The sequence below is a fragment of the Tamandua tetradactyla genome, chromosome 1 (genome assembly GCF_023851605.1).
Source record: "Tamandua tetradactyla isolate mTamTet1 chromosome 1, mTamTet1.pri, whole genome shotgun sequence".
In the NCBI taxonomy this organism is placed as follows: Eukaryota; Metazoa; Chordata; class Mammalia; order Pilosa; family Myrmecophagidae; genus Tamandua; species Tamandua tetradactyla.
In genome coordinates, this window is record NC_135327.1 from 227,509,132 (window position 1) to 227,521,658 (window position 12,527).

At 36.3% G+C, this 12,527-nt stretch overlaps 1 protein-coding gene across 5 annotated transcripts in view; it reads left to right on the forward strand.

The window, feature by feature from the left end:
• C1H10orf67 (chromosome 1 C10orf67 homolog) overlaps positions 1 to 12,527 on the forward strand; it is a 195,678-nt gene that overhangs the window by 156,097 nt on the left and 27,054 nt on the right. For all 5 annotated transcript variants that reach the window (XM_077153972.1, XM_077153976.1, XM_077153963.1 and 2 more), the window contains one exon: positions 4,187 to 4,274. In XM_077153972.1, coding sequence (XP_077010087.1) covers positions 4,187 to 4,274 — 88 coding nt within the window. The remainder of the gene's footprint in view (positions 1 to 4,186; positions 4,275 to 12,527) is intronic.

Sequence of the window (12,527 nt, forward strand, 5' to 3'; positions counted from 1 at the left end):
TAATTTTCTTTGCCTGTTAAATCATCATTCATTTGTCATTTCGCTCTCTCACTCTGGATAACTTTTTCAGATCTGTATTCTAGCCCAGTGATCCTCTCTGCCTCTGGATCTGAACTTCAACTTCAAGTACCCATTGAGATTTTCGTTTCAGATATATTTTTTACTTTATGAAACCTTATTTTGTTCTTCTTCAAATATTTTGATCATCTTGATATTCATTTAGTTCTTACTTAAATTTGTAATCCCTCCTTTCATTTCTCATAGTAACTTTATAATCCATACTGATCATTCCAATATCTAAAGTCTCAGTGCGTTTCATTCTTCTGCCTGTTGTTCCTTACAGCTCTCACTCATGATGGTCCACTTCCTTGTGTATGTGGGTTTTTTTAACTGTGACATAATGTTCTTTAGAATTTTATCTGCGGAAAATTTCTGAAGCCTTTGTTGAAGGTATCAACCTCCAACTACATCTGCCTCTGCCAGCTGTTTAGGAGAATGAGGAAGTCTACCCATCTGAGGACTTTAAAAAATAAAATTGCATGTTGAGGTTTTAAAAATTGCATATGCTAAGATTTATAAACTTTTCTATTAAGAAATAAAACACACTGGCTGTAAAGGGCACAAAACAAAAATGTATTTCCCAATGAATGGTCACAAGGCAAACATACGGTAGTGGGCTTCCAAGCCAACAAAGAGATCAAGCCTCAGGTCGGAAATGCACCCCTCCCCAAGGGCCCCTCCCACTCACGCCTCTCCGTCCCTCACCAGAGGTCTGGTTTTTATAGTAGTGACTTGGAGTTTTTAAAATAGTTTCACCATGTGAGGATGCCTCCCAAAACATTCCTTTAGTTGTGCCTGCTTTTTGAACTTTACATGACTGGAGTGTACATTAAGTATTCTTATAGACGTTTGGGTTTATTTCAGTCTTCTTTATGTTTGTGAGATTTGTCATGCTGTTATATGGTGTTGCGTAATAACCTATTGCATGAAGTTAGCATGATTTATTTAATCATTTAATTTTGATGGGCGTTTTGGTTTGTTTCCAATTCACAATGGCCATTCTCAGACACGTCTTCTGTGGAGAGGTGAATACTTTCTGCATCTGCTAACTCCAATATCAGGAAGTGCCATAGGCCTTTACTGGTTTCTCTTGTTTCTCATGGTTTTGTTCATGTCGTTTTTTTCTACTTGTGTGCCTTGTCATTTTTTCATTGTGTGCCAGATTTTGTTTTTGCAAAACTGTAGAGATAATTTAAGCGCTAGGATGAGACCAGTTTCTCTGGAGAAGATTTACGTCTGCTTCTGCCATTCACTGTAAATCTCAACACACAGACCCAAAGTGTTCCAACCCAAAGCATGGCGTGACTCTCCAGCCTTGCCCTGTCCAGCCCTGGAGTCAGTGTCCCTTCTCCTGGCCTCTCAAGTGTTTCAAAACTGCTGCTCAACTTCTCCGTGTCTCCTTAAAATTTCTAAATACTCTGGGAGGGAGTAACAACCTCAGAGAACTCATCTCCCTGTATCTCTATCATCCCTTATACCCTGGCTAGTCAGTCTTCACTATCTTTTTTTCTGTTCCCCTTAAGCAGATTTTAAAAATGCATTGTCCAGCTTTTTTTTTTTGGTCCTCACAGGATTGGTCCAAATACCTAGTCTACCTCTTCTAGAAACTTCTAGAAGCTGAATCTGGCTTGAAGTTTTTCAAAGTATTCAAAAGTTGTGAGTTTGGGTCACTAACCCATATGAGGACAGTGGTTACAAATGCTCACGAGAGGATTTTTCTCTTCCTATTCCCCAGGATGAAACTCTAAGTCTCTTTGCTGTTCTCTTCTATAAGAAGTGCCTTTCTGGTTTATTCTGAGACTGGAAACGTAGCCATTTGATTCAGCTTTTTGGTGATGTCTCCTTAGCTCCCTGTCTCCTGCACCCTACATGGCCATCAAAGAAGGAAATTCAGATTTACTGGGGTTCTTCAGATGATGCTGCGACAATAGCCAGCTTATGTGGTCACCTTTCTCTAGGAATTCCTGTTTTCAACTCTATTTTCAGCCTTTGATATTTTCATATTTTCTTGCTAGTTAAACAATGCCTTTAAAAAGTCTTTTTTTTTAAATGCATTTTTGGTTGTTTTCTGTAGCAGAGTCCTTCAAGGGCATCTGGTCTACCAGAAAGGCACACAATGCCTTTTTCTTTGTTCTTTGCAGTTTTTATAACTTTTTTTATTCCTTTGCTTTTATTTTAGAAAGGTATTGAACAGCAGCGTAGATAAACACAGGTGTAGATTAGCACATTTGCCAAGTTATTTTTCAGAAAAATGTAACAATTTACTTTCCACAAAATGATGTGTGATTGTCCTGCTCCAAGTGATGGTGAGATTGATCAGCAGGCTCAGCGATGTAAGCCTGACCTGTCCATTCATTATAATATTCCCCATCGACTTTTCACTGCAGGCGATATCATCCACTGAGGGTTGTTGTCTAGATTCAGTATTTGACCTAGGGGGTGCAAAATGGTGACTTTAACTTCTACTCTTCTTTCTGCATCATCAGCCAGAATTTGTCCATAAAGAGATTTCCCTCACTGACCCTTGGTTGCCCTCTAATATAAATTCATACGGTAAAGGCAGGATAAATGCTTGGTTCTCTCCCTTGATTTATCAGCCTTCAGAGTGATGACTTAAGGCCTTAGCAACTCCCAATGGTGTCCAATAAGGGTTATTTAGTAGCATCAAAAACTTAGATTTCTAATATATTTGCTGCGTTTCAATGCTTTACAGTCCTTATTTTAATGCTCAATTTCTCCAATTTTAAGTCAGTGGAAGTCCTTTTAAGTTCATTCCTGTGTTCGTTTGGCATGGACTCATCAATTTGTGATCCCTCCCTTAATTTTTGTTGCAATAAACTGCCCAAAATGTTTTGCCTACATGTAGGCACAGTCATTGCTGAGTCATTTTAGTGAGAAATGTCTTTTAAACCACAGTCTGGGCTGCAGGCGGTCACTGCTGCTGCACTATCATTACTTCCGGAAATTTTCAGAGCTGGAAAATATGTATTTTTAAAGAGGAAAAATGTCATAAGTTCATACTAGTATTTTACGTTTTTTCTTCTCATATTTTTTAATTAATTTTAATTGAGGTATGAAATTTTACACACAACAAAATTCACCAATTTTAAGTGAATAACTGATTTTTGACTTACATTTGCAGCTGTGGCACTACCACAACAAGCACAATAGAGGACATTTCCACCCCAGATTTCCTCATGCCCTTTTTTGCTGATCTGCTTTTTACTGGTATAGTTTTGCCTTTCCTGGAATTGTGTATATGTGCACTCTTTTGTGTCCTGGTTTCCGTGACTTAGCATAATGTTTTTAAGGCTCATTCATGTTGTTGCAGGTGTCGTAGTTCATTCCCTCTTTTTGCTGAGTAGTTATTTATTTTTTTTAATATACCAAAATTTGTGTATCTGTTCACCAGTTGATGGACATTTGAGTTGTTTCTAGTTTTTAACAATTATGACTACAACTGTTTTGAACATCTGAGTGCAAGTCTTCAATTTCCTCAGGTCAATATCTGGTAGTATAATTAGTAGGTTGTGTGATAAACTCTAGAGGAAACTGCCAAACTCCTTTCCAAGGTGGCTGTATATCTTTACTGCACATCTTCATCAACACTTAGTATCGTTGGTCTTTTTTTAAAAATATTTTTATTGAGAAATATTCACACGCACACAGTCCATACATGGCATACAATCAATGGCTCACAATATCATCACATACTTGTGTGTTCATCACCATGATCACTTTTAGAACATTTGCATCACTCCCGAAAAAGAAAGAAAAATAAAAAATAAAAAATTCATATACCCATATCCCTTACCTCTCCCTCTCATTGACCACTAGTATTTCAATCTACCCAATATTTTTAACCCTTTATCCCCCCTATTATTTATTTACTTTTTATTCTTATTTTTTGACTCATCTGTCCATACCCTGGATAAAAGGAACATCAGACACAAGATTTTCACAATCATACGTTCCATTAATATTTTACATTTTTACTTGTCTCTTTTTTCTCTTGCACTAAAAATCCTTGTTCCTAAACAATAAACGTAATACTTATCTATATTTATATTTGATACAGAACTATCCTACGCTTTGTATATATTTGAAGTTCACTATTTCATTTCAGCTTTCATGTCCTTAAGGATGAGATGTTCACCAGACACACGCTATTCCGTCAGTTCGCAGTGCTTGCGGACACGTCCTTCAATTATTCTGTAAGTACGTGCAATGTTGAGACACCATTTGTCTCCTTGACTACACCTGCCTGTGTCTTTCTGCTCTTATTTAACATCTGTTGAACCTCTGTCGCTATAGGCTCTGGAGATAGTACATGGAGCTCACTCTACCAGATTCTGAGGCATAGGGCAGGATCCCTGAAGCCAGAGAGCTCAGTCTGATGGGAGATAAAGACACATGAGCAGATAATTATAATACATTGGTGAGCTGTAAGAGGAAAGTGAGGATTTCAGAGGAGGGGTGGCTCACTCTGCTGAGGAGTATCACTCTACTTGTGGGCATGACCGGAAGGCTGGGAGCTAACACAGCTCAAGGGACAAGTATCCAGTCACTTCCAAAGGGGAAGAGGAGGTAAGAGCATCTTTCCCTCCTACCAAGGCTTCAAAAGCATGAAGATTAGAGGTCACCTGCATACAAAACCTTATTCCATAATTAGGAAAAAAATTATGACTATTTTTACCATAGACACTTTAAATATTTTTTCATACTAGTTACATGTATACAACCAAAAATTTCCCCTTTTAACTACATTCAAATATATACTTCAGTGCTGTTATAACATTCAGAATGTTGCATTACCATCACCACCACCCATTACCAAAACTCTTCCACCATCGCCAACAGGAACTCTGTACTAATTAAATGTTAACTCCCCACTCCCTACACCCACCCCCTTCCATGGTAACCTGTAGTCTAGATTCTAGCACTCTGAATTTGCTTATTCTATTATTTCGTACGAGTGAGATCATACAATATTTGTCCTTTTGTGTCTAGCTATTTCACTCAACATAATGTCTTTAAGGTTCGTCCATGTTGTCTCACATATCAGACCTTCATTCCTTTTTATGCCTGAATAATATTCCATTGCATGTCTATACCACATATTGTTTATACATTCATCAGCTGATGGACCCTTGGGCTGCTTTCATCTTTGGGCAATTGTGACTAATGCTGCAATGAACATCATTGTACAAATTATCTGTTCAAGGCCCTGCTTCCAATTCTTTGTGTGGTATCTAGGAGTGGGGTTACTGGGTTATAAGGTAAGTCTATACTTAACTTCCTAAAGAACTGACTATTTTTTAAACTGTTTGTCTTCTTGTCTTTATTTGGAGGTTCTAATTGTAAAGTTAGATGATGTTTAGTATAGAAATACATGCGGTAAATTTCAATTAATAAGTAGACCAACATGCCGCAGACTCTACTGAGCATCTGTGTCATGTTAAGTGCTTTGGGGACCTAAGTGAGGTTTGTGGGAAAGACTATGTTTGAGAAATCAAAAATGTGATTCTTGCTTCAAAAAACTTACAGCCTAAAATCTTTTTGTTGACATTGGCAAGATAATATTAAATTAATTCCAGTTTTTAACTACATTTATATAGAAATCTGGGGCTTGCTAACTTTGAGTATTTTAGTACTTGATTCACCTGAAATGTTCTAGAAGTGTTCTACTTGGATAAAAATATATACAGTCTCTTTCTTCTGTTCTTGGTTTTCTCTCATTTCGCGCAAGTGTTGTAATTTAAGCTGGACTAGTCCTCACTTTAGATATTTAGTCAGCTGGACAAATAAAACTTTGGAAAGCACACAAGAATGCTGTGCTACTCAAAATCAGGCTCTTTTTTAGATGATTATGGTCTGGTAGAATTTCCTGGTCCAAATTTGAATTGTCCATGCTTTATGAAATACACTTTTAAAGTCTCAAAATAATGCCAGTCCAAGCCCATTGGCTGGCCCATTCTTGTCCTTGAGAAGAGTTGGCCCAGCTCTCAGATGCAGCCTGTCCCCAGGAGGAGGTTGGCTGCTGCTCCAGCCAAGCTACAACACATCCATGTGCCAAGTCGAGCCTGGGGTTCAAAACACAGCAGTCCTTCTCCACTCGTCCACACAGTCGACTAGCAATTGGGATACTCATCAGAGTGAAGAGCAAATATTTAAGAAAAAATAGAGACGGGAGGGAAAGATCGTGATGAGCCAGTGAGCCCTGAATTTACCAACATTGTCCCTTGTTTCTCCACTGTAGCTCCCTATCCGCCCGCAGACGTTGGCGGAGTAGCAGTATCTGCTGGGCTCTGCGCTCTGTGATGGGACTAGGACAGTGAACAAGCAAATGTGGCCCCTCCCTTTGTAGACTGTAAATTCCATGAGGTCAGGGACTGGTCATCTCATAAGCAGGTTTATTATTCTATTTTCTTACCCGTGTGGAATATTTTACATACAGTAAAATGCACAAATCTCTAAGTGTACAAAATATTTCCATCGTCCCTGAAAATTCTCTCTTGTCCCTTTCCAGACAATAGCTTATCCCCTATCCCTGCCACCACCCCCAACAAATGTTCTGATTTCGATGACTAGTGGTTAGTTAGTCTTGCCTGTTCTTGAAATCTCTGTAGCATTATACAGTACGTATTTCTTTTGTGTTTGTGTCTGGCTTATTGGACCCCAAATCTTAGTGCTTTTAACATTCATTCATATTATCATGCATATCAGCAGTCATTGTTTATTTTTTATGGCTGAATAGTATTCTATTGTATGAATAAACCACAATTTGTTTATTCATTCTTCTTTGATGGACAGTTGGGCTGCTTCCAGTTAGGCACTATTATGAAAAAAATCTATTACAAACATTCTTGTACAAGTCTTTTGTGGACATATGCTTTCATTTCTCTCAGGAAAGAGTAGAATGGCTAGGGTATAGGGTAGCCGTATGTTTAACTTTGAAGAAACTACCAATACTGCAAAGTGATTGCACCATTTTACCCGCCCACCAGCTCTATTTGAGAGCTCCAGTTGCTCCTCATCCTCATCAGATTTATACTGTCAATTTTTAAAATTCCAGCCATTCTAGTGGTAGTTCATTGTAGTTTTAATTTGCATTTCCCCATAACTAATGATGTTGAGTATCTTCTCATATGCTTATTGGCCATACTTAGATTTTTTTTTTTATTACAGATTCTGTTCAAGACTTTTGCCCATTTTTAATTGTTATTGAGTTGTAGCCTTAATGATGTTGTTATATACTCTGTATATAAGATCTCTTTTCAGATATATGTGTGTGTGTGTGTGTGTGTGCGTATATTACAATTTGTTTCCCGGTTTGTGATTTTTCTTTCCATTTCTTGAATAGTGTCATTTGACAAAAGTTTTTAATTTTAATGAAGAAAAACTTAGCTTTTTTTTTTCTGTGAGAAATTGTATTTTCCAAAGATGGCTATGACTGTATTTCCCATTTCATATATTCTTATGACATCATTTTGATTTTCCTTTTCCCATTGAATTTCACTATTGTGTATTGTTATTGTTCTTAATTAATTGGCAGTATATGTGTGAGTCCATTTCTAAATATTCAGTTCTGTTCCATTGGTCTTTGTCTATCCTTTTACCAACAATACACTGTCTTAATATAGCTTTAAAGTAAGTCTTGAAAACAGCCTAAGTCTTCCAATTTTATTTCTCTTCCTTAAGACTGTAGCATACCTATTCTGTATCTTTTGTATTTCCATATAAATTTGAGAATCAGCAAATCAATTTCTACAAAAAATCTGCCAGGATTTTGTTTTTTTCACCAACTCTCTTTAGCCAGTGTTTTACCTTCAGAATCTAAAGACCCAAATAGATACCAGATATCTAGTCTAAGTAAATCCATGACAAAGTGTTTTTTTTTTAAGTTTTCAAAGTTGATTAGAATATGGCTATGCCCTATGATAAGCTAGTAGAAATAAATGTCATGTAAAAGCTCACAGTTATAATTTTTGCTGTATATGTTATGATAGTTTTTCATGCACCTCAGAGACTCTTTATTGCCATAGCTTCATTATGGATATACCTTTTATTCACGACCTGTTAAGTTCTTTCTCGCCTTGGCTTCTAAAGAGTCTGTTATTAATTTTTCACCCCAACATTTGTTGTCTGTATTTTAATGCTGCCTTTACCCCATATTTGGGATTGCTGTGCCATTTGCTTTAGTTGTGAACTTTTAAGTAAAGCCAGTAAAATGACTGGATTTTATTTTTGTTACAACTGGATGCTTATTTACTTTTAACAGGAAAATTGAAGCTTATACATTTATCAGCATAAAGGATATGTTCAGGTCTATTTTTTCATCTTATTATTATGTTTACTTGCTCTTTTCTATGTTTCTTAGTTCATATAATATGGATCCCATTTTGTTTGCTTTGTTTACTGTATTATAATGATAAACTTTAAGAAAAAATAGAATACTCCCTACATTTTTGTAATTACCAAATCTGAGAATCAAACAATTTTTGAGTCTTCTCCAACCCCATGTAAGATAAACCATAATGTTTGCTCTTGTTTCATCCAGCTTCATCTCAGTCTGAAATTCATCATTCTCTTCTTTCCTTCTGGTTTTTATTAATTAATTGTGTTTTGAGAACGATGTGATTATTGTGTTACTCTTTTTTATCACATAAAAGTATTTTTGATTGATTAACTTTGCTTTTGCATTCAGCTTATAAATTATAGCTTTTATACTATAATGTAGTATAATAATTACTTAATATAGCAACTATTATACTTACCTTTATACATTTATTTTTAAACTTCCACCTGCTATTAAAATATAATTCTATTATTTTACATAATTTAGACTACTATTTTAGACTATTTGGACTATTATTAAAATAATGGACTTTAAAAGTCATGACTGAGGGTGAATGGATGGTTCAGTGGTAGAATGCTCACTTTCCATGTGGGAGACCCGGGTTCGATTCCAGGACCATGAACCCACAGGAAAAAAAGTCAAGACTTTCACGGTTCTTGAGTTATTAATTTATAATTATTTTTATATAAACTGGAGCAAGTCTTTGAATCATTATTATTTCTTCATTTTCCTAAGCCTGGACCTGACTGAGACAAATTTAATGTTTGTTCATTGGTAATTAACTTGTTCGTGTATTTATTTTTCCTGTTTGGATACTTATAGGCTATTTTCTTTAACCTTGACATTTAAAGATGACGCCAATTCATAAGTAAATAAGCATTATTGTATTAGTTTCCCTGAAATACTATAAGCTACACATAGAAACCAGGCTGCATTTTCCACATTTAGTTTGGGATTCTCTTCTGCTAAATATCCAAGTTCAACATTCTCAAATTCTGCCTACTATCTGATGCCAGCACTTAATTTTGCCAAATTCTCTACCACATTATCAGACCTTATCACAAGTATCTTAGAGTCCACATTTCGACCAACAGTTTTTCAAAGCATTCTAGGTTTTCTCTCTGAAACTCCTACAATTCTTCCAGAATCTTCCCCTTATCCATTTAAAAAAGCTTTTCCAACATGTTTGACATTTGCAAACCACAGCATCCCACTTCTCTGGCACCAAAATCAGTTTTAGTTTGCTAATGCTGCCAGGATATAATATACCAGAAATGGGTTGGCTTTTATAAAGGGAATTTATTAGTCACAAGTTTACAATTCTAAGCTCATAAAAATGTTCAAACTAAGGCATCCAGATAAAGATGCCTTGACTTAAGAAAGGTCAATGGCATCCAGAACACCTCTGACAGCTGCGAAGGCATGTGGCTGGCACCAGCTGGTCCTTCGGCTTCTGGTTGCAGCTTCCCCCAGGTGTTTTCTTTCTGCATCTCCAAATGCCTTTGCTTGTGTCAGCTCTGAGCTCTTTCCCTCTCTGTGAGCTCTCTTAAAGACTCCAGTAAACTAATTAAGACCCATCTTGAATGGGCAGAGCCACATCTCCACAATTGGGTGTGTCACATCTCCATGGAAACAATCTAATCAAAGTTTCCAACCTAAACAATAGGTCTGCCCCCACAAGATTGGATCAGGAAAAAGAACATGGCTTTTCTGGGATACATGACATTTTCAAGCCAGCACATAAGTATTCTTAATTTTGAAGTTAGTCTAATATTTTCCTTTTTGCTCTCATATTTTTTTATGTCATGTTTAAGAAAACTTTACCTAAATTTTAATTTTAAAAAATTTTTCTCTATGGCCTTAAAAAGTTTTTCTCATTTTGCCTTTCACCTTTAGAGTTTTATTCCACTTGGAATTATTATTAACATGTAGAAAGGTACAGTTCTGATTCATTTTCTAAAAGTAGGGATAACCACTAAATCAGTACTAGTTATTAAAAATCCCATTCTCTCTTTACTATAGTACAGTTCCACCTCTATCATCTACTAAGGGTACACAGATACATGAGTCTGTTTCCCCCTCTCATCTGTTCCACTAGTCTAGTTGTCTATTCCTATACCAGTGTTACACTGATTTAATAGCTATACCTCTAACATACGTCTTTATCTGGTAAGCAAATCTCCCTGTTTTGCTCTGATTCAGGAGTACCTTAGCTTTATTGGGTCTTTGCATTTCCACAACACACATACACACACACACACACAAAAAACAGAAAGTCTTTTGAGATTTTGATTAGGATTGTATTAAATCTAACATCAATTGGAGCATAGCAGCATCTTTATGATACTGAATCTTCTACCCAGTAAATATAGTATACCAGGCAGGCCACGGTGGCTCAGTGGCAGGGTTCTTGCCTGTCATGCCCGGAGACCTGGGTTCGATTCCCGGTGCCTGCCCATGCAAAAAAAAAAAATGTATATATATACATAGTATACCTTTCCATTTATCGAGGTATTATTTCAATAGTGGTTGATCATTTTTTCCATGCAAATTTGTTTCAGATTTCATCCTTTTTTTTTTTTCTTTAACATGGGCAGGCACCAAGACTCGAACCTGTGTCTCCGGCATGGCAGGTGAGAACTCTGCCTGCTGAGCCTCCATGGCCCACCCAATTTAATCTTTTTTAATTAAAATTTTTTATTTAAAAAAAGCTGTGAGTTTACAGAACAATCATGCATAAAATACAGGATCCCCATATACCACCCTGCCACCAACACTTGCTTTGGTGTGGAAAATTTTTACAGTTGATGAGATCTTTTTTTAATCATGCATGTCTTTATTTTATTACTCAGATTTAATCCTAAGTACCTAGTATTTTTGTGTTTTTGTCAATGGTATCTTTTTAAAACTCATTTTTCTACTTTTTTGTTCCATGTAGAAGAAAAAATGACTTTTGTGTATTTCTTTGTATCCAACAGCATTCTCTATTCTCTTATAAATCTTAATAATTTATCTTAGACTTTATGTACTTTTCTATATAGAGAACTAAATCAAAAATAAGTGATGGCAGCTTAGTTTCTGTTTCCAATCCTTAAACACGTTTATTAATATTTCTGTTTCATGCCTTTGTGAGTTGACTGGCACCTCCAGTACAGTGTGGGATATAAATACTAATTGTAGACACTTTTGTCTTTTTCCTGAGGGGAAGCTGCCAACAACACTTCATGATTAAGAATGATGTTTGATGTAGAGTTTTTTTTTTTTTTTTTTTTTAAAGGAAAGACAGAGAGAAGGAAGGAAGGATAGAAGGAAGGAAGGAAGGAAGAAAGGGAAACATCTTCAAACATTTTCTTGTTTTATTGTATTTTGTTTTTCCGTTTTTGTTACATGGGCTGGGGCCGGGAATCGAACCGAGGTCCTCCGGCATAGCAGGCAAGCACTTTGCCCGCTGAGCCACCGCGGCCCGCCCCTGATGTAGAGTTTTTTAAGATACAATTTATCCATTTAAAAAAAGTTCTTATCTAATTCTAGTTTGCTATTTGCTTTTACTATGAATGGATGTTGAATTTTATGAAAATTCTGTTTCTGCATCTATTGTGTTTACCATTTAATCTGTTAAATGAGGAATTTGATATGAGTTTCTGGTGTTAAACCAGCCTTGCATTCTTGCAATAAACCAAATTTAGTCATGATACATTATATTTTAAATAGATTTTTGGATATAGTCTGCTAAATAGTTTTTGCATCTATGCTTATGAATGATATTTCCCTATAATTATTCTGTCTTGTGCTTTCCTTATCTGGATTTAATATAGGGTTATGCTAGCCTCAAAAGTAATTTGGTAAATGTTTTGGCTTGCTAAAGTGGCCAAAATGCAATATACTAGAAATGGACTGCCTTAAACAATGGAGATTTATTAGCTTAAAAATACCAGTTCCAAGGTCATGAAAATGTCCCAATTAAGGTATCAACAGGACAGTACCTGAACTCTGAAGACAGGCTGCTGGTATCTGGGACACCTCTGTCACATGGGAAGGCACATGCCTGGTGCCTGCTGGTCCCTCTCTCCCAGCTTCAGCTTCTGGTTCCAGTGTCTTCCTCTGTGAG